Source organism: Ruditapes philippinarum, unplaced genomic scaffold (assembly GCF_026571515.1).
Source record: "Ruditapes philippinarum isolate M1 unplaced genomic scaffold, ASM2657151v2 ctg2413_1_1_1_1, whole genome shotgun sequence".
Lineage (NCBI taxonomy): Eukaryota > Metazoa > Mollusca > Bivalvia > Venerida > Veneridae > Ruditapes > Ruditapes philippinarum.
In genome coordinates, this window is record NW_026857187.1 from 133,250 (window position 1) to 156,696 (window position 23,447).

The window sequence follows — 23,447 nt, forward strand, 5'->3', positions numbered from 1 at the left end:
TTCAAGGTGACCAAAAGTAAGATTAACACGATGTCTTACCGATCAAAAGAAAGTCTTTGCCAACGCTGGTTACAATGGCGTCAGTTTTCTGTTCTAATATGTCTCCCATCTGGACCCTTACTTTTACCTTACCTTCTGACAAACCTAACAATGTAAAACATGATTTATATGTTAATGCATGTGTGTACAACAATCAAAGTCAATAAAACTTTTCAGTTTTTTTTAAAGGAAACAATATAACCGTCCTCCAATTATTTATTTTGTGAGACACAATTAGACAGACACTTCTCCCCTCACAAAACATTTCAGTTTTTTTCTAATCAACTAAATGTTCTTGTGCTACATTATTTTTTTCTTCAAATTTAGTGTAAGGTAACAGTTGAAAACTTTTTACAACTGACATCACATGAATTTCGTTTTAATACTCACTTCAGTCAAGAAAGTATAGTATTCCATCCATTAATCCTTTACAAGTGTAAAACATTTATCACCGATATTTTGCCAGACCAGAGTGCATATTCGTGCAGACTGACAAAGCTAAATTATGTCGGTAGACCAACTTTCAAATTTTCATTGAAACATCTCTGAGCTGTTCCGAAATTGAAGTTGGTCAAGTCCATTTAGGAAATTGAGGGTTAACCATTTAATACATATTTAACAGCCTATCGAAAAGATTTCTTTACTTTCATTTAATTCTTAAAGATTTATTAAATATAACTTTTTAAGATTTTTTGATGATACAATCTTGCACTTAGTCCACCAATAAGTGTTTACCTGGTTCACTACTAAATCCATGCTGTTCATCCAGAGAACTTCTGAATGGTCTTCTTCCTATGCCCTTTGCATTTAAAACATACGCCTTGAATCTCTAGAAAAGAAAATAACTTGTGATATATTTTAGTCATGCCACTGGTTTATATAAATGTGAAATCTGAGCTGGCTATAAACATGCCAACCAAAGAAAACTGTTCCTCCTTGGATCCACAGCAAACGGTTCTGCCTGGGACTCACAGAAAATTGTTTTCCTGGGATCCACAGAAAACTGTTTCACAGATTTACCGACTGATCTACCCGGCCACGTACACATTTCCTCCCTAATTTGTGAACAGTTTTATACGATGACAACAGTAAATATTTGAAAGTTAAACTATTACCACATAAGACTTAACGCTTGATAAAGACATGATTTTAGTTTTGACATACGTTATCATGTATAAGCCTTTAGCATGATGAAATCATTCACAGATAAAGACACCGTTCATATGCAACACTCATATAGCAACAGACCAGTTGAATCACGTGATACAGAAAGGGCAGTGATCGTGTTTCATATATAGATCGACTCATACTTGTCAGTTAAATGTTTACAGAGCACAACAACTTTATAAGCACTCTTTATTATATTTAAATATAGTGCATATACAATGTTCTTTGTTACATACATTTAACAATCATGATAAATTTGAAAATAATTTACATTTATGGTTTCACCATCCTTTGGATCTATAACGAACTTTACAGTCTTCAATGCCGATTCTGGATTTTCCTTCGCCCATTCTATCACAGTGTCGAACAATATTGTGCATACATCCTCTTTGAATTCATAACCATTGTCGCCTTTCAACAAAGCGGGTATAGCCAACGATACAAACCCATTTATCACAGCGTGAAATAGAACCTTTCTGACGACTTCCTTCAAGTGTTCCTTTGAGTGCTAAAATATGTTTTTACATTATAAACTTAAATTAAAATACTTGTAAAAATGATATTCGCCATCAGTTTATATATTCTATTAATTGAAATAATGTATATAATACCAAAGATGATTTAAAGTTAAACAGAACAAACTGTGAATATACGCGATAAACCCAATTTGGAGAGCGAACATTTTAAGCAAAACAAATTATGATATTGAAATGACTATATTTATTGGAAAATTTATAAAATAAAGTAAGAACAAAGATAAACAAGTCGAAGAGACGTTCACAGAACAAATTTCAGACACATATGGCCACTTGGAAGGCACACAGCAGGAAACCTAGCCAAAAGCAGGGAATTGCATTAAAAACTGGAGATGGAGGATGCATACTTAACATCTATTCTTGTATATCAGACTTTCTCTTTCCGTTATTTGTAAATTTTATGAGTCTCGTGCTCAAAAATAACGTCTTTTCGGCGTATTTTACGAATTTATTTCGTGCATTGAATGACGTCATTTTGCCGTTATGAGTTGTAAATTCATAATATCTTACCATAAGAAAGAAATATCATATAACAGATGTAATTACATTAATTTCTATTAAACATTACTTATATGAGACGAATGATTTAAAACAGGGTAGAAAATAAACAAATGTGGGAATCAAATATGTATGATAACTGCGGTGGCGTGGGGGGGGGGCGTTGAGGCGGGCGGTAGGAAAAACTTACCATTGGCGAAAAATCCCATGATGGGACACACAGAAAAAAAAAGAATTAAAAAGCTATAGCAAGTGTCTCAACAAGAACATAACAATAAATTAGTTATACAAATAAAGGGACATAAAAGGGAACATTTTTTGAACGACCAGGAGCAAAACCGTTTCGCTTTTACATGTAGGACATACATGTTCTTCTAAGAAGAGACAGTGTAATAAAAGGATTTACCGTTCAAATCTAACAATTGTTATGGCTATAGAAAGCGAAACACTTAAAGAGAGACAAAGTTACGTCACACACACACATATATATATAAAGACTTATGATTCAAACACATATATAACCAAGGATTTAATCTAACAATCTTTTTGAAATCTGTTATTTTTCAATTTGCATGTTAAATCAGCAAACATCCCTTACATGTTAATAGAAACAGATTTATTTATACAAAGACAGACGTAAGTGTTTAAAGATACATTTATTTTGATACCTTATTTAAATATCCGGTTCTTCTACATCTACTAATATATCTATATCCAATTCATGTCGACAGATTTTCCGAAATGATATAAGTATCAGACCTTGTGTTAGGTAACATACCTTGTGATAACCTTGAAATATACTTACATAATCAGTGTCTCCTTTGATTGATGCCATATAAACAGTCTTGCAAGGTAAATTTCCTACTCTGATTTCCGCAATGTCATCCATTCCAATTTGCCAATTGTATTTAGACTTGCACTCATCCCTTAACAGTTCTCCACCTTTGTCAAAAAGTGTGTCAAGCACAGCGTTATGCCTGCGGTCCATGTTTGAAGATGATGAACTAAATATAGCATCCACCTAAACAAAACAATGAAACATTTCATCATTATGTCACAGAAATCAATGACTTAAAATGTAACAGTCAACGAATAAGCTTGTAATATACGACGTACTTTCGGTAAAGCTTTGGTTGCAGAGTGCCTCTGATTGAAGATAGTTACTATGAATACTGACACAGCCCTATCATGCTATATATAGAGGTTTCTTACTGTCTCGATATACATGTAATGTTTAAGCGAAAATTAACTTTTTTGGATCTAAAAATAATGAAAAGATTCTAAAAAATAACAAGAGGGCCATGATAGCACTGAGTCGCTCACCAGAAACAACTGCTTTTCAGTGTTGGAATGTCAATATATCTTAATATTAAATTTGAGCGTAGAATATGTTTAAACAATAATTTAAAGAAATGCCATGACCTGGGTCATTTAAGCTTTAGCTTAAACGGGGCTAATCAAATTAATATGAGCGAACTTGATAAAAGACTACCTAAGAATGCTACAAAGATTGGTGATTATCTATCGATTATTTCAGTAGGAAATGATGTTCGAAGGCTTTTTCTATTTTTAGCTTTAGTGGCCCCTAAAAGGGGCTCAAGCAAACTTGATAAAAGAGTACCCAAGAATGCTACAGACAGAGTTTGGTGATCATCCATCAATTGGTTCTGAAGTAGAAGATGTTTAAAGGTTTCTCTATTTTTTTTTAGCTTTAGCGGCCTCTAAAAGGGGCCAATCAAATGAATATGAGCAAACTTGATAAAAGATTACCCAAAAATGCTACAGACAAAGTTTGGTGATCATCCATTAATTAGTTCTGGAGGAGAAGATGTTTAAACGTATTTCTATTTTTAATTTTAGCGGCCCCTCAAATTAATTTGAGCAAACTTAATAAAAGACTACCCAATAATGCTACAGACCATCAATTAGTTCTGTAGGAGAAGATGTTTAAAGGTTTTTCTATTTTTAGCCCTAGAAACCCCTAAAAGGAGCCAATCAAAATAATATTAGCAAACTTGATAAAAGACTACCCAAAAATGCTACAGACAAAGTTTGGTGATCATCCTAGAAATATATATTTAACGGTATTTCTATTTTTAGCTTTAGCGGCTCCTAAAAGGGGCCAATCAAATTAATATGAGCAAACTTGATTAATACTACCAAAGAATGCTACAGACAAAGTTTGGTGATCATCCATCCATTAGTTCTGTAGAAGAAGATGTTTAAATGAATTTCTATTTTTAGCCCTAGAGATCCCTAAAAGGGGCCAATCAAATTAATATGAGCAAACTTGATAAAGACTATCCAAAAATATGCTACAGACAAAGTTTGGTGATCATCCATCAATTAGTTTTGTAGAAGAAGATGATTAAAGGTTTTTTCTATTTTTAGCTCTACTGACCCCTAAAAGGGGCCAATTGGAATGACATGAGCAAATTCATGTGTGACTGTCACACACTGATGCTACAGACCAAATTTGAAGTAAATCTGCTCAGTAGTTTCAGAGAAGAAGACGATTGTTGACGCATGACGACGGAAGACGGACGCCAGATCATCCCCCTTTGATACTAATACTTCGGCTCTGGTGAGCTAATAAAAAAGGAAATGAAAAACAAACAAACAAACAAAAAAGCAAAAATATTAAAGGTTATACGTTAAACTAGCGTGCAACATAATATTTAGAATTGGAACATACAATTTCATGAAATAATCAATAGTTATAAAAGTCAGTGTTATTTTTATTTACAGAGCAGTATTACTGAAACTTCATAAAACCTACATTTTGAGTTGTGATATCGTCAACACAAACTTGCATCGTCAATTCGGCAGCTTTGAGATCTGTAGGCAGCAATTCAAAAGTATATATGTACATGTTCACAATGTTAAGTTATTCATCTTAAAGCGACACGACTAATGTATTATTCATAAAATAAAAACACTGTCAAGATTTAAAAAATTGTCGATAAATAATCGGGAACAGAAGTCGTAAAAGGTTTCAGTTTTTGAGGATTTATTGACTTTATCAAAAACAAAACCTCTTGCGCTTACCGAATATGTGCTGATTTCTGCCGCGATTTTCTTTTCTCATTCTTTCCTCTTCTTCAAAAGCCTGTAAAAGTTTTTTTTAAAAATTGTATTTTTATACTGTTTATTTCCATATAATTGTAATATAATAACGGTAATGCAAATTTATTATTGAAAAACAAATGTTGTATTGAATTCTGCAAACTTGGTTTTGTTGAGTTTATTCCAAACAGACAATGGTACACTGCAACAACTCTAATGTATGTGGCATGAACAACAGTACAATCAGGTTTTCTAATAATTTTTTATCACAGCATACTGCAACAAATTGCAAGACATATTAAAGTGCAATGATTGTACCATCCAACGCAACGTTTTGTGTAGGTAACGTTATTATAGATAATAACTTGATAATATAATAATATCGGTAATCTACAGACCTAAAACTTGGTTTTAATTAGAAATAAACTTTGTGTTTACAATATATTCATTTATTTGCTACTGATGCAAACCTTTATAGTTGAGCCATCTTTTGGGTACAAAACAAATCTGACATCTTTCAATGTAGTTTGAGGATGGCAGCGATCAAAGGTCACGACAGCATCATACATAAGGAACGCAACGAGATCTTTCGGGTAATTCAACTGCCCAGTACCCAATGCGCTGAAAACTATCGATTTCATCTCCTGGTCTGATGCACGCTCTAACGACTTTTTCATGATCATTTTGAAGCCCTAAAACATATTTATTTTCATATAACACGGTTTGAAAACCAGAAAAAAGACACAAGTCAGTTGTTTTCACATTCAAGAATTTTATATAGCTATTATAGAGACTAGAATTGTCATAGAAGCATCCAAAGCATAATATGTTTAATCTGATATAATTATTTCTCTTTTTTGCTTAGTCAGTTGTTTTTCTTAATTTGAATCAATATCTTTTTAAAAAGCTCTTCTAAAACTGCACGTTTATAACGGATAACCGTGACGTTTATATAATCTAGCTATATACAAGACTGCTGTTAGTACATAAAGTAGTTTTCGCTTTATATCACATAAAGTAATTCTTCTGCATTATCAATGCGTTATAAAGATCTCTGATATATTATAAATTATGTCCGCAGATAAAAGATATACAGTAAACCCTCTCAAAGAGGCTTGTGATATATAAGCTTTCAAACATTTATACTGAGCCATTAAACATGTCAGACATCTTTTTATGTTATCTTATCTTATTATACAGCACGTTTACAAGTAACTTCGCTTTTCTTTAGATAATTGTAAAGTTTATATAGTTTTATTCTGATGTCGACAAAATTAACTGTCATAATTGATTTGATAAAGATAATGCAATTTTACATACTTTCTTCATCTCCTCGCCGGATGTCCAGGTTGGTAAAGTGGTCAAATACACATATTTACATGCCAGATTTCCACAACCTTTAATAACTGCCACTTCATCAGACTGAATACCCTCTGGATACATCTTATTGCACGCTTCTTGAAGTTTTCCGCCAGCTTTCAACCCTAATGATTTGCACGCATTACCACTTTTCAAATTCAAATTGTGAGACGTACCAGCGACGATAATATCTCCCTAAACGTGACAAAATAAAACAGTGGCTAAATTAAAATTAAATATTTCATGATTTGTTAAGATTGAAAGAACGATAACAAATTAGCTTAAATGAGATTTATTATTTAACATAACATAGTGAGCACAAAAGCCTCTATGTTATAGATAGTATAACTTTACGTTGGATTGTTAAATTTGACCAAATTCAGAAGTCGGTCTAACACATTACTTTTGGTAGTTACTTGTTATTATCACCATATACTCAAAAAGTTTTCTTAAAGTTGTTAAAACTAAACTTTAAATATTTCCTATTAAATACATAAGTTAAGATTTAAGAGTAAACGATATAGGGGACTGTATGACATCTTATCATCTAAATTATCTCACATTTCAATTTCATAGTTTTTATGGATTTTATACATACTTCTTGCTCTCCAAGTTCTCCTTTAACAAGAGTAACGTTGACGCCAATTGCTGTTTCAGAAATGTCATCTCTTTCGTACGGTATTTCACCAGAAAATTCTGATAAAAATAACTTATATATTATAATGTACTTACAAACGTAAACATAACGAGACGCATTTTTTACATCATTAGTGATACTACAACGATAACAAGATATACGAATATCGTAGTTTTTGCTTTTGGAACGTTGCTCTTTTCCAGTTTACCGTGGATAAAACAAATTTAAAATAATTTAAGAAAAGACAATAACATCTTAAGGATTTATGATATTTATATGACAAGATGGGAAGTAAAAACATTTCAAGACAATATGTATTGAATTTACCTAAAATTCTAGCTCTAAATGATTTAAAAAGAAAATAGTACTTATAAGAGAAAAAAGATTTCTGTCAATGAAATAGGAAGATATGGTAATTGTGCGTTTTGACATACCTTGGTCTTGTTTTGTTTTAGAAGGACATAACACACTTCCTTTAAATTCATCACTGCTATCTATATTTGATGCACCTGAAGCCAACCGTGTTGCATGTTCATCGGGAAATTGAATGATGCATCTGTATAAAAGGATAAATCAAAGATCATAACTATTCAACTATGAACGTGTCTTGAGAGAAACGCATGAAGCTAGAAATAATCATATATACTTTAATCCGTTGTTTGTTTCATTTTACGCCTTTTTCCAACAGTATTTCAGTCATATAGGCGGGTAGTTTCCTAACCATCGTTCCAGGAGAGTTACACCAGTACTAGACTACCTTCCTCCGCGCTAAACTACCAAAGCATCTCCTGGGGATCGAACCCACGCCAGAGAGGTTACTGGATTAGAAGTCATTGACTCTAACCCCTCGACCACGGAGGCGTTAAAATCTACATATGTTTTAAGCGAGACTTTTTATAGACTTTTTGTGTTATGCAACAATGTACGTTTACAATAGGTGAAGTGTTTTGAAAATCAAAGATAAAGTGAAATGATATGATTATGCATTATAAAAGTAAAATAAACTTTAATGTTATCTAACAACCGATGGCAAATTACTCATTCATAGCTGCAATTCAATGAAATCTGCCAACAAACGTATTGCATATTGTTTGATATAATATAATATTTTGTTAAGACATATTACAATTACATAAATTCCCCTTTCTATAAATAATGCATAAAACTCCCCCTTACCAAGTCAAATGTAACACAAATATTAACAAGAATGCCATGATGGCTCTGAGTCGCTCACCAGAAACAACTGCTTTTCAGTGTTGGAAATTATCCATTGTCAATATTTTCTTATATTAAATGTGTGCATAGAATATGTTTAAACAATAATTTGAAGAAATGCCATGACCTGGGGCGTTTAAGCCTTAGCTCAAACGGGGCCAATCAAATTAATATGAGCAAACTTGATAACAGACTACCTAAGAATGCTACAAAGTTTGGTGATCATCTATAGGAAATGATGTTCAAAGGTTTTTCAATTTTGGCTTAAGTGGCCCCTAGAAGGGGCTCTAAATGATTTAAAAAAGAAAATAGAACTTATATATATAAGAGCAAGAATGCTACAGACAAAGTTTGGTGATCATCCATCAATTATTTCTATAGAAGAAGACCTTTTAAAGGTTTTTTCTATTTCTTTTAGTCCTAGAGACCCCTAAAAGAGGCCAATCAAATAAATATGAGAAAACTTGTTATAAGACTACCTAAGAATGCTACAGACAAAGTTTAGTGATCATCCATCCATTAATTTTGTAGAAGAGATGTTTTAATGTTTTTCTATTTTTAGCCCTAGAGACCCCTTAAAGAGGCCAATTACTTTAATATGAGCAAATTTGATAAAAGACTACCCAAGAATACTACAGACAAAGTTTGGTGATCATCCATCAATTAGTTCTGTAGTAGAAGATGTTTTAATGTGTTTCTATTTTTAGCTCTGTTGACCCCTAAAAGGGGCCAATTGAATTGACATTAACAAATTCAAGTGTGACTGTCACAAGAATGCTACAGACCAAATTTAAAGTAAATATGCCAGGCAGTTTCAGAGAACAAGACGATTGTTGACGCATGACGACGGACGACGGACGCCGGAGCATCCCCCTTTGATACTTATAGCTACCCTGACCTTTCGGTTCTGGTGAGCTAAAAACGGAAACATATAATTCAGAACTCATTTTCAAAGAAAGTAAATTAAGAATTTTATATAATCATAAATTCATGCTTACCGCTGATTGGTCCCTTCAAGACTAAGTTGCATTTGTTTTTCATCATCTCGCAGTGCAACTTTTACACCAACCTTTTGAATGATTACCTTTTCACAAATAATTTCTTCAAATATAACATTCAATTCCCGCTCTGCTTTCAATACTCCATCTTCGCAACCCGTTACAATTACACGTTTATCTAATAAACAAAAAATACCAGAATTATAATTATTTATATATCCAGCATATACGAGTTTTTTCCTCCTAAATTTACATGAGTAAAAACGAAACATTAGAACGAGATATGTTACAACTACTTTTAATGAAAGTAATATGCAACTGTTGTATGTTCAACAGAAGACCTTTAGTATTAAAAACGCCTTAACATATATGAAATATATATATATTTTGTACAATGATAAGACTTTGTTCAAAAATAACGATCGACTTTCGTGTATGATGTTTTAACCAATATAATCACTATTAAGCCATTTACCCTGAATGTCTATATTCACTGAATACGCCTTCTCAAGACTGCGAACAAATTCTTTCTTGTACTTTTGTAGAAACTGCAAATATCCTACATCTTGTTCTATTACACGTTCTACTATTTGTACCGGTATTGAATACAAGAATTCTTTGACCTTACTGTGCACGACTTTTACTTCCTCTTTCATTCCATAAATCGCCAGTATTCCCTGCGATTCAATATATTGCACTTCAACATGATCATGGTAAGTATTGTTTATTTCTTTCAGAAAAGTCTCTAGTTTTCTTTTATCAAAGGTAACAGGTACAATTTCTTGAATCTCTAAAATCGACGCGTTTAAAATGTCCTCAGGGGTAGTACAGGTATCTTCAGCGTAGTTGTGTTCGCTAAGTACTTTAAACCTTTCCCCGGACATCGCCGGCTTAACTTCATCAAAGGTGTACACATTTATATCCCTATTATCAATTTCCCATTCTACAAAGTTGGATGTATATCTACTTTTTAAATGTGATGTCAGCTCATCTTTCAGTTTACCCTCGATAAATTCTACACATGCTTTGGTAAAGTCATGTTTTTGTTTCCTTTTCACAATTTTGTTGGTTACCTCATACAGTCCCAACTTCACTTGCACTAAATCTTCTGGAGAACTTCTAATGACAATGTCAGTTTCTCCGTCTTTTATATGTATTTTCATTTTCCCCATTTCCAATTTCATCTCTTCGAATACCCCACAAGCGCGCATCAGTTGTATTTTTGGAGCTTCAAACACGACAATTTCTGTTTCTTGCCTTAGTTCGCTGTGCTTTTCCTCTAGCTTTGCACACAACTTATCAACAGTTTGTCGTAAGCCGAGAATAAAGACTTCAAAGCGTGTTTCATCAACACTGCACACCAACTCTTCGCATCCTTCAAGATTCTCTAAAAACATATGAAGAATGCATTTTAGTTTTGAACTTCTTTAAACAACTAACATATTTTATGTTATATCATATATCAAATATCTGTAAGTCCATAACTTTTACAACGATTTAAATGCATTGAGGAGCAGCTGTTAATTTTATTTACAAAAACCTCGATTCTGAATTACTATCGATCGTTCATTACGGATTATTACCACATTTTTGTCTGTTTGATTGGGTTTTACGTATCACCGACACAAAATAGGTCATATGGCGATTCCAGCTTTACTGGCGGAGGAAGACCTCATGTGCCCTTTCGTGCATTATTTAAGGCACGAACGGGCACCTGTGTAGAACCACCGACGTTCCGTAAGATAGCTGGATAGCTTCCTCACATGAAATAATCCGAAGTCCCTGTCGGGATTCGAACCCACATGTTAGCAAGTATACAGAAAAGGTAATGACCTCGATTACCAATGAAAAAAGATTAGTCCAGATATCAAGTTATACGTATGAGTACCTGACTTGAAGTACAACATGAAATCATTCCAAACACTTTCGCTTGTTTTGAAAGACGTTTCAGTGATATTATTCTTGATGAACCTATCAACAATATGTTCTGATGTTTCCTTCCATTCATTGGAAAGCCTTCTGAAACCAATAACAGACGGAGTAAGGGAACAAGACAACTCAATCCCTTTCCCAGTAATCTTTGACACACAGTTATTGCTCTTGAGCTCGGCAGACAGTTGCTCACAACATTTCCTGGAAAACAAAAATATTCATAAATTAATGAAAATATATTTGTACTGTGTTACATTAAATGATACACACAAGGTTAAATTATCTATCCCACTTACTTCCAATGAAATCGGATGTTCTCACTTTTTGTCTTCATTGATAAAACACTCTTGCTGTAGATGAGTTTTATAATTGATTTTATTGTAAAATACAGGAACATTATACGTATACTTTCGTACATATAAACCTTATAGTCATACAAGCGTTCATTAACATTATAAAATATCGGGCTACATATTCGGTATTCAACAAAACTTTACAAATTACCTTTGCAAAAGTGTTGTGATGTTACGATCAAGTTCTATAGTAAACGATTTCGGAATACTCAAGTAATGCGTTTCCGTGTCCCAAATCACTACATCTTCAAATATGTAACAAGGTGACACTCTGAGTTCCATTCCTTCCCATATGAAAGGTGATGATCTTGAACACACATTCTTAACAACTAGATCAGAAATTATAGAATATAAAATATACATGTTCTGAATAAATAGAGGATATTCAAGTTTTTTCTATAAATACATTATTTATTTTCATCGAGTGGTATGAAAATAAATATTTCATGAGTGGCGGTAGCCACGAGTGAAATATGGTAATTTTCATGCCACAAGATGAAAATAAATCATGTATTTATAGAAAAAACTTGAATTTTCTGTTTATTATATACATTTTTCTCTTTTTTGCGATAAAATTGGAAAGACTTTCCCTTAAATTTTGTTTACTGGCAGAATTTAAAAGAAAGTAGTCCGGCAAGACACCAGTGAAAATACGGAAAATATGTTTCACTGCAGTGAAAAATAAATTTTTACAGTGAAAATACGGAAAATGAAAATACCCATTTTATTTTATCAATATTTCTCAATATTTCATTTATAAGTATATAATAAAAACGACTCCTTCAACAGTTTTATTTAAATTTCTAATTGATATAAATTATATCAGTGCCGTATAAGGAATATAAAATATGATCTCATAGGATTCATTATGGATTTATCATTTCCTTTCAAACCAATAAGATATGACATAAATATATGATAAAAGCATTATAAATTAAAGCAACATTCACGTATATGTGAAGACAGTGAAAATTTCTCCACCAGTATGTATATGTGGAAATTCAATTCGGAAAATAAAACTAAGATAATCTTTATATCGAATCTACAAATTATTACAAGTTCTTATCTTATATAAATATATAATTAATGGAATGAAAATTTTTTATTCAAAAGCAATACATGTTAAATCAAAATTGGTAAATGTTTTACTTCAAACGGAATGATGTCTGTCATACACATGTCTTATATTTGTTAACATGGCTAAAACAATTATATTACTTCATATAAGTGTTACATAATTAAGAATTACAATGTAATATAGATTTAACATGAAAATGAATGATGAATAGCATGAACTAAAAATCTTGAAAAGAAATTTTAACGATATAAGTGTGGTTCGTTCTAAAGAGCGTGACTTTATAAATGTAAATTGACGGTAACTAACATTATGCCTATTTTTTTTCGCTGTTGAGTTGAGTTGGCTATATATTTTAAAAGATTGACTGTTATTATTGTCAATTACCTGTAACTGATAATGAAATATGTTTAGCATAAAATATAACAACTGCTTTAATAATAAAAGATTCCCCCACTATTTAGATATTAGTAGTTATTCAGATATTAATTTGAATGGCATGTTGATATGGTGAAACATTATTTATAAATGAAAGACTGTTACCTGAATTTTAGACAGGTATGAGGAAATTCACTAACATCATATTCATGCGAGTCAAAGATATAAAAGCTACTTGACATTGGTGATAAATAAAGAGCTATTGTTAATTGATTTATTGGGAGATCAATCTACTATTTTGTTGAATTGCTTCAAAATCCTCGTCTGACCCACCAGTGTGTTTACATTCCTATCAATAAACCCATAACACCTCATGTTAAAACTGCAGACGAAAGTTTCTGTTGTTAAAATGTCGCAGTATTCGGCAAATCAATATTCCACTCAAACTACCATAAAACCGATTGCCTTCAAACAAAATAGAATCAACTTCTTACAACAAAAGCTCGGGATATCAGGGTCAATTTAAATATGCGCGGTAAATGAATGTCAGAAGTTCAATCAGGGCCGTAATAAAGACAGGAGCTATTAATTTACAGGAAAGAACCTACAAAAAAAAAACAATTTCGAAATGATATTCATGTGGTATAAAAATTCGTAAAAATGGCCTACTTATTTTTTTTCGATAAATTTATAAAGAGTGCAATTTATTGTTGAATATGTTTGCATTTCATTTCCTGCAAAATTACCCAGTTCGTTATTTATTACCATAAAGCGACACAAATGACCGTTCGGTCGAAACTAAAATTTCTTCTACAAATAGATTTTCGGAGAAAACAGAAAACATGAAAATGTGCATTATTCAGGCAATCCTAGAACACTATGGATCAGGCTAGAGTACTTATGTCTTTAATTATAATAATAGTCTCATTCATAGAAGTATATACAGTTAAACTGTGATATTCTATGACATTTCATTTATATATATAACCGAAAATGTAAGAATATTATATCCTTTTCGTATATTTATATCTAATCTACAGTTTTTTTATTTCGAATGTCGAAAACCTTACCTTCTGGATCTCCAAACTGAAGAATAACGCAGCTTTCATCTTCTGATTTATATGGAGCTTGTTTGAGCTCATATCCTGAAATATAAAAAGACAACCAAGGTTAAAAGTTAAGAAAGGTATGCTCAAAGGCATCATAAATAGTTTGATCTATAAACTGAATTTTCATTTATAAGCTTGCAATCTCGGTTTATATTCAAACAGTAATAAGCTTGTATGATTGTATGTATTGAACAAACCTACATTTATAATTTTATATGTTTAAATTGTTTACGTATTTTTAAACAGTAAATCTTGTATATAAATAATGTGAGACAAGCCTGACATGTATAGGGTAAACATGGCGTATTTTTTCACTGAAGAACTCACCACAAACTTTACGACTTTCAAAGTAATATTCCAAACATTCTATGTTGCCTATCCCTTCCTCGGTGCTCACTGCAATGCTATCTGCTGGTGGAATGTCGTGAACGTCGGGTCTCTCATCATCATTACACTTCTGTCGTAAAGTGTCTCTAATCAGATCTAGATCTAATGTAAAAAAAATCAGATGGATTTATACCTCATAATGATGTTGTTCCCTAATCTTTTGAAATTGAAGTTGAAACTTAAGCATTACACAAGTTATTATATTGGTTATAACGTACAGCATGATAAAATTGCATAGAATGATATGCATGTATCAAAAGGCAGTTGTTTAAATATGCTAAGTAACAGCACGAACTTTAATCAAAGTTCTTGGTAATAATCAAGGTAAGTGTCACATTAAAGGGTCTTCAAGAAACGACAGCACGGTGTAGCACGAAATGGTTTTTAAACACCCAAATGACATGTTAAAATTCTCTATAACCAATTTATTATATTCTGTGTTTTTTCTTTGATTGAGATGAAATGTGAACTCAAAAGTTTGCAGCAGCCGTCCATATAGATAATACAAATGCCATAACTATTCAATAAAAACTGACGTGCAGTATTAATAATAATAAAAAGATTACTCTTTAAAGATGACATATACCTGGCCTTTGTGTCAAGAACAGTTTTACTACAGCACAAGTTCTTGTATGATTGAATATGATATTTTCATATTCAGCCACACCATGTGTTGTCTCTTGTATAATACCAGCTAACGCCCCTCTACAAGTGTCCGGGTGAATACCACGAAAAAGTAGTGTATATTCTTTTTTATCTGTTTGTACTGCAGCACTCTTCAAAATAATTAAAAAATAATAATAAAGGTAATGATAATATTATGACGAATGGTGAGAATCAGCATGATAGAGTTGAGTATAGGGCGGATGTGGTACTTGTATACTTCTACTAAACGTTTGATATATTTTCAGTGTATTTGGTTAACTTGAGAATTTAAAATTTACTAAGTGAAATTAATATTGATTGTTTCATAAACTATATAAGTATGTTTTTCGTAGTCCAATAGATTAAGCGAAATACTTTATCATTGAAGAGGGAGAATGTATTTCTAAAAAAGAACATTAGCATTTAATTTGTCAAAATTTATAGCTATACAGCTCCAAGAAATATTGGGCATATCTCCCGGTAAAAGAAAATATGCACGATTCTTATTTTGTATATGTAGAAACACATTTTTCAAGTCCTCAGTAGAATCTACGTATTAAGAAATGACTAAATAACTTTTATGACCAAATAAGACTTTTCTAAATAATGCTTAATGATTTATATTAATGATAAAACAGATTCACCTGGTGTGTGTTCTCGTGTTGAGTTGCCTCAATGATTTCCTCCTCAATTTCAGCTGTAATAGCAAACAAGCGGTTTTAATATTCAGCAATATTATAATGAGAAAACTGTTTTAAAAGCAGTCATAAAGGGAGACATATATTTTAAGAAAATAATTGTTACAATGTCTCATTTTGATAAGCTCAGTGTAATTAAGCCAGATCATGGACGGAATTGGAAAAAAAAATCTACTATGGAATCTACCTTCAACGATACCAAACTAGGGTCTTTCAAATAGAATTTGAAAGACCCTGACCAAACGCAAACTTGAGCAGAAAATAACTTTTGACCAATAAAGAAATGTATCAAAATTAAAGACATATTGTTGAAGATATTGACCAGCAATCCATTAATCGATTACAACAGATAAATTTGATTTTAGCCACGCATGCGCAGTCTACGCATTAAGTTACAATTTTAAAACGTCACATTAATAAGGAGGTACGATTATTTGAGCAAGATCTATTGAATCCCAATACCACCCAATTCCATTCAGATAACATACATTTTCACATAGAGTTACCACAACAGAAAAGTAATTCATCTGATAGAAAATAACAAACTTAATTTCTTGAACATTATTGCTATAAATTAAAAATATACGTACGTTCTGCTTCATTTGACCTTTGCTGTGTTTCTGCTGAAGTCACTCGCGGTTCTGAGATGATGTTCTCCAAGAACATTCTATCAACTCGTCTTTTGGCAATGACTTAAACATAAAGTGTTACATTTTATGTTTTCTTAATATAAAGAAAAGCAGAAACCGGTAACATTTTGTATTTGATTTAACAAATTACTATTTTAACATCAATTTATAACAAATCAATAAATCAATAATTATAAACAAATTAAATACAAAAAAATCACGAAAAGCTTATTGCTACATGTATAAAATCATTTATTTATACATATTCATTTAGTGTTTGATGTATGACGCATAGACGACAAAGTTCTTGATGAGTCTAGTTGAAATATTAATAAAAATATGTTGATGTTTAAGTGAAATTAAAAATAACCACTAATAATCGAATTCACGATTGTATATCTATATGCTTCAAAAAAAAATATTGCAATTGAACGGATAAAATATACACATCAAACTAAACCGTTCCTACTTAACGCAAAGTCACAAAGTCACACAGTCTGTCGTTTTATCTTTCATTATTTCACATGATTTTAATATTAAGCAAAAAATTATGTGAGAAAGTTAATTTTGGACAAAAAATGTTTAAATCTGAAGCAACTGCCTGTGCTAGAATTTGCTAGAATTTGCTCGAATTTTCATTGTTTAGTATGAACAAACTAAAATATCTTTTGAAAACACAAAAATATATATATCGTAATCGTAGGTTAGTGTTCTGTACGTAAAAACGCCTTCAAAGTGAATCTTTTCAGTATGATTTGACCGATTCTTTTGTCATGAAACATTTTATATTAATATGACGTTCTTTCTAGCTAAAAACAAAAACATATTCCTGATCATGAGTTTTTGTTCTTAATATCAACCATTACCAGCCAAAATATATCATTATCATTACACCAATTCTATTTTGAAAAAAGTTCAAACCTGTTTCTTCAAATGCTGACATGAAATCTTTAATATTCAACGATGTTTTTAATGTAATCTTCTGCTTAGTGTGTTCGGAAAGAGCATCTGCTACATCTTTAAGATGCACTTGCAACTGGTTTCCTTTGAATGCGTTCAGAATATGCAGCAAACCCTCTTGAGATTTGCACTCCATATCAAGTTTCAGAGGGTTTCTAATGTCGTCATTTAAACAGACTGTATCATCTGAACGCTGCTGGAGCTGTGTGTTACCTTCAGTGCCATCATTTATATTGGCATCTGAAGTTATCTCTATGCAATCATCGGTTGTTTCTTCTTCGTGTAACATTTCTAAAATACAAACAGATACAGACCCTTACATAATCACAGACTTCACAAGATTTCACAGTATAAACACGATCAGTAGACTTTTTATATATGCTCTTTATGAAGTCAAATCAAGCCAATCGTTTTCTGTTGATGTCACAAAAAGACACATTTACGTGTGCCACTAAGCAATATAATTAGTAGAATCACTGAAAAGCCACTTTTTATTTTAAATACAAACAACTTTTCACATTTCCTTTCAAATATTGCACATTTATTTCTTATAAACATGAATTTACTTACTTATGTAATGGATCAAAATAGACTGCAAACTTTCAGTGGCAACTCTGGTTGAAAGTGTTAATAAGCAATTGAGCTCAAGTTCTTTCGTTAGGGAATTTGCAATCTTGTTTAGATAATATCTATACTTCCAGCTGTCGAATAGGTTCAGCAAATGCAGCATATCGTCATAAGAACCACATTCAAATTCAAGCACGATGCAAGCTTTCCTATATTCTTTTAAGGCAATGTCCTTGTTTGCTGATAAGAAGTCAAGCAACTTGATAACTTTGTTCTTGACATTCGGAAAGTCTTCTCCTTCACTACCGGTAATAACATTATTGAGAACAGTTAGAATGATGTTCTCGCAGATATCTTTCCAATCGTCAGACGGACCATCTACTGCTAACACTGTACTCAATCCCACTACAATACAAGAACGATTTTAATAATTAATCTCAATGTATGAAATAATACATTCATTCATACGCTTATTGATTCAATATTCAATATTTATTATAGCATTTTTTACTTCAACAAACAGTATTTAACTCAACAACGCACAACTTTAAAGCCAAACCTAGCCCTCGACATCTTAAATTTTGTCGTTAAGGCGTTCTTAAGCGTGTTTGTTTCTCTTTAATTTTGGTATTTACAACTTTTTCTAATTTTCTAAAAATTACATTAATGTATGGAATTCATTTAACATTTAACTATAGTTTGGCTTTCAAAATGTTAAAAATTAAATAGAAGATAATAAATGTAATAACGATGAAATACTTCAACCTACCTTTGAATGTTTGCTGTCCTGTTTGGCTCAACCCATTTATAGTGGCAATTGATGGCCTTACGGCTGTTAAATAGAATAAATGTATACGTTCTAGGGTCAAGTTTTTTTAGAAAACAAAATGATTCTCCTCATTTTCTAGAACAATGCTACGATGTTGTAGTTAAGATAAATTGTACGTTTTACAATAATGAATTATTTAGTAAAATTTGAAAATTGTTTTATATAGATATATTGCACAATTTTCAAGACTTGATGTGTGATTGGGTATTTATGTCATCAGATTCACATAATGTTTCAAATACTCATAGTTATGTTGTAAGAGCGCTCAGTACTTATTAAAAGTTATTGATTAAATTTTATTACATTTCTAAAAAGTAGAAAAATAATAACTTATAACGCGTTAAGTGACAATTTGGACACTATCACTTATTTAAAATTAGAAATGTTGTTAGTGATCACCTATTTACCTCATGCATTAACAATACTTTTATCAGATACCTTATCATAATAACGCGTTATGTAACCGGTTAATCACAAACCACTTATTCAATAAGTTTTAAATGAAAACGCGTTATGTAAATGAAAAATGCGCCAATTTAGTTGATATATGGAACCAAACTGAAGTGTCATTTTCCTATCCCATTATTATTATCATTATATTCATTATGTTTATTATTATTATCATTATTATTATTATTATTATTATCATCATCATCGTTATTATCATCATCGTTATCATTATCATCATCATCCTAATTATTTAAATGACCAAAAATATTAAGTTATTGAAAATCATCTACTATTTGAAATATATGCTTACCATCTAATGGCCCGCATTTAAACGTCTTTATATACGTAAAACAGGCATCCTTTGTGTTATTATCGAAAGTAGTGGCCAATCCATTCAAAGCATCTTCAAGCTGCTCGATAACTTCGTCATACTCGTCTTCATCCAATGAAACATTTGCACAGTGCATAAACACCTCATTACGCAATTGTTTTAAGAGACGTAAATCCTTTTTTTCAGATTTTGAAATCGTTTTCCGAAAGATTATGGATACTACACCAATCAACAATTGTAGGTCCCAAGTGTTAATATCAGTGTTTACACCGGTATCTGGGAACAGTTTTTGGTACTGTTTTCCGTGAAATTCATGCTTAAGTTTTGTTTTGAAGTCGCTTAACAGTGATTCTAAATCCCGTCCAGATTTGTTTCGTTCTCGAAGTAATATTGCCCTTGCAATAAAAGTACCGCCTTCTACTAGTAATAAAAAAGCCCTAAGGAAGTGTGTCTGTTCTATATCTGCCATCCCATGATGTGTTTGGATTCATCTATGGTGTGAAATTCTAATCGAGAAAAACAAAAACCATCAAATGAACTTTGTTACTGCTAAATCCCACCCAAAGTTTTGTATGCATTTTATTGTCCCAATGTCATTATGTGATTTATTTTGACATAGATGTTTATTGTACTACTGTCAAACCCTTTGCAAGTAAGTCTGATGTTAATATGGTCAAGGCAGATGGTGTAACTTGCTACTGGCGAAAGTTATGTAACTAGTCATGATCTGAAACATGTTAAACATATTAAATAAAACTGGTCTCAGTGTCTTTCTATATATTATATTACTTCTAATAAATAATGAATGCTTTAAGTATAAAATATCATTCAGTTTTAACATAACAAGTTTTCCATACTTAATGAAGTTTAATAGTATTTTAATCACAAATAAAAGAGATATACTTTTATTAAATATACCGTATAACATAAGAAAACTGGTAACAATATAAAATAAAAATTGTATGACTGAAGATTGAATCTCCATAACGATTATTTGCTTTCTTGAATCACAATCTATTTTCTTTTCTTTCTTTGCTTCATTTTACGCCCTTTCCCAACAGTATTTCAGTCATATAGGCGGGTAGTTTCCTAACCATCGTTCCTGGAGAGTTACACCAGTACTAGACTACCTTCCTCCGCGCTAAATCACAATCTATTGTCTAAACATATAAAATAAAAGTAGTTTAAACAACCACATCTTAATCACTCACAAACAAAATTCCATGAAACTGTAAATATTGAATTAAATGTAAAAATGGTTACATGGTTTAAATTCATCAGAAAATAAAGGTTGCCCATTGGTTTAAATATAAAAAGCGTGTATCGCATCATATCAGTATATCCACAATTAATAATTCATTGATGAATACAAATTACAAGTGTTTAAAATATGACAAACTGCCACTTCGTTTTAATTTTGTTTATAATATTTATATATAGACCATTGAATTGTATGGGTGTAAGGTAAGCTAATGTAAAGGGTATTTTTCTTTGGTGAATTAAGTTTAGTTTGCAAAACGTTTATTTAAAAAAAGGAATGCGCTTACCACATTATCTAAAAGTATTTTGGCTATCATTATAAAACTTATCGTGCGGAAAGTATTGTGATAGTTTGAAAATAATGCAGTATTTTCTGTGGATAGCATCATATCAAATGTTGCAAATTATTCATCGTATTTCAATCATAAATTCTATTCATATGTTGTTCAAATTAAAATAAAATGATAAGTTGATATAGGCCATTTACACATGTAAGGATAGAGAAAAGATTTTATAAATGAAATTTTTCTACTTTTACACACTGATTTTTTTTAAATATATGATTAATATATACTTTGAAAATGAATACTTCTGTCACATATAAATACTTCTTTCACATATAAATATCTAGCACTATTAATCAAGATGTCAAGACCAGGTTGAAATCAAAATTAATAATCCACTCGTAAACATGCGACAAGAAACAACAACAGTTCAAGATGAGTTTAATAGACAACGTATCTATCTCGTATATTGTAGCTATATTTAACACACCACGGAATTGCAAAATGGACCTGCGTATATTTTCTTTTTCATTTTACTTTAAATGTGACTAAATCTTTTATCATCTCTTGATATACCAGTATATATTTGTATGTATATAATATTTAGTATATATAAAAAATGTACATTTTTATATTTCATATGTGAATAATCAACTTTTAGATCTTAAGAACAAAACCATTTAATCATGTTAAAGAAATGACCATTAAAAAAACTTTCATTTAGTTTCGATTTAATCAATACACTTGTACTTGTTAATTTATCACCTTGTATTTCATTTCTAATTCAACAATAAGGTTAGAAAATTAAGTACTAGTGTAATTTAACCCATAAGAAGTAAAATTGAATGAATATGTATAATAATAACTATTCATAAATATATGTGTCATGAGAAAATTTGAAAGAGAAAGTAGAACATTTACTTACATGTAAAATTTACATTATGATAATTCAATAAATATATCCATATCATAAAGCTATAATCGAATTAAATAACAACACATTAATATTTCATTTTGTTCTTGAAAAGATTTTAAATAACGTAACAGATTGAAACAAAATTGGGAAATTCTTAAAACATCTACTTCCTTAAACAAGTGGTTATACCTAAATTCCGTACCTTCACCCGTACATTAATCGGATACGGTAAGAGTTTCGTCCTACGCTATTTTCGCAACATACATACTTATAGTTTATAAATAAAACAGTAAACCACTTGGCTGAATTCGGAATTTTAAAAGCTTAATTAAAATGTAAACAATAAATAGGATTTACCCGTGTTTGTATCTTAATATAAAAATGGCACTTGATTAACAAATGTTGCAGTATCAAGAAAATACAATATTATTACATTTGATTTTTTTTTCAGTATGATATGATCATTTAATGATATATCTGTCGCGATTATGCTCTTTGAAGGGTGAGGCGATTTCTGATGAAGAAAGAGAAGAAGAAGAAGTAGAAGAAGAAAAAGAAGAAGGATATGATGATAATGTATAACTATATATTTACATGAGTATAGTTTTAATTAAGAAGAACAACAAAAAATGAAAAACTGAAAAAATAGAGTTCTTGAACAAGCTTAATTTGTTTATTGTTTACTCCTGTCATAGATTAACTCAAGGAAGAAAGCCTTAAGAAAATATTCGTACTTTTTTTCTGACGACGTTTACAGAGCTTGTGACAACATCTTTTTATGTACAAGGAACAGTCCAGTCTGATGAGTAAGTTTAGATTGTTGAAAAATGATATAAAAATCATAAGAATAAAGATATATACGATAATTCAAATGAAATAGCTTTTTCCTCTTATTATTTCTTTCCTGTATTGCCTTAGCGACTTTAAGATGCAGAATAGAAAAGTCGAATACGAAAATCGGCAGCGGATTACATAAAAATACAATACGATATGCCAAAAAAATGTCAAACTCTTAGATATGAGTCCCAAAACTTATCTCTCCGGCCTCGTATATCAGAATTATGTCGGCAGCGAGTGAACCAAAAACAAATCGAATAATTTCCCCCATTATTGTTATAAACATAACAGG

General features: G+C 31.2%; 1 protein-coding gene across 2 annotated transcripts in view; it reads right to left on the bottom strand.

The window, feature by feature from the left end:
* LOC132749033 (protein mono-ADP-ribosyltransferase PARP14-like) overlaps window positions 1–22,507 on the bottom strand; it is a 31,477-nt gene extending 8,970 nt beyond the window's left edge. The window contains exons 1-24 of one of the 2 annotated variants that reach the window (XM_060738707.1): window positions 22,328–22,507; window positions 19,838–20,364; window positions 19,018–19,080; window positions 18,252–18,653; window positions 17,643–17,972; window positions 16,683–16,784; window positions 16,039–16,091; window positions 15,336–15,525; window positions 14,690–14,851; window positions 14,324–14,398; window positions 11,952–12,129; window positions 11,404–11,648; window positions 9,991–10,902; window positions 9,516–9,693; window positions 7,737–7,858; window positions 7,264–7,361; window positions 6,627–6,860; window positions 5,777–5,998; window positions 5,289–5,349; window positions 5,020–5,078; window positions 3,046–3,261; window positions 1,478–1,714; window positions 775–868; window positions 40–144 (exon numbers count right to left, since the gene is read on the bottom strand). In XM_060738707.1, the coding sequence (XP_060594690.1) occupies window positions 40–144; window positions 775–868; window positions 1,478–1,714; window positions 3,046–3,261; window positions 5,020–5,078; window positions 5,289–5,349; window positions 5,777–5,998; window positions 6,627–6,860; window positions 7,264–7,361; window positions 7,737–7,858; window positions 9,516–9,693; window positions 9,991–10,902; window positions 11,404–11,648; window positions 11,952–12,129; window positions 14,324–14,398; window positions 14,690–14,851; window positions 15,336–15,525; window positions 16,039–16,091; window positions 16,683–16,784; window positions 17,643–17,972; window positions 18,252–18,653; window positions 19,018–19,080; window positions 19,838–20,327 (4,828 nt within the window). In that variant the 5' untranslated portion in view covers window positions 20,328–20,364; window positions 22,328–22,507. Of the gene's footprint in view, window positions 1–39; window positions 145–774; window positions 869–1,477; window positions 1,715–3,045; window positions 3,262–5,019; window positions 5,079–5,288; window positions 5,350–5,776; window positions 5,999–6,626; window positions 6,861–7,263; window positions 7,362–7,736; window positions 7,859–9,515; window positions 9,694–9,990; window positions 10,903–11,403; window positions 11,649–11,951; window positions 12,130–14,323; window positions 14,399–14,689; window positions 14,852–15,335; window positions 15,526–16,038; window positions 16,092–16,682; window positions 16,785–17,642; window positions 17,973–18,251; window positions 18,654–19,017; window positions 19,081–19,837; window positions 20,586–22,327 lie in introns of both variants that reach the window. The other variant, XM_060738705.1, reaches the window with a different exon arrangement.
* Between the last annotated feature and the right edge of the window lie 940 nt (window positions 22,508–23,447).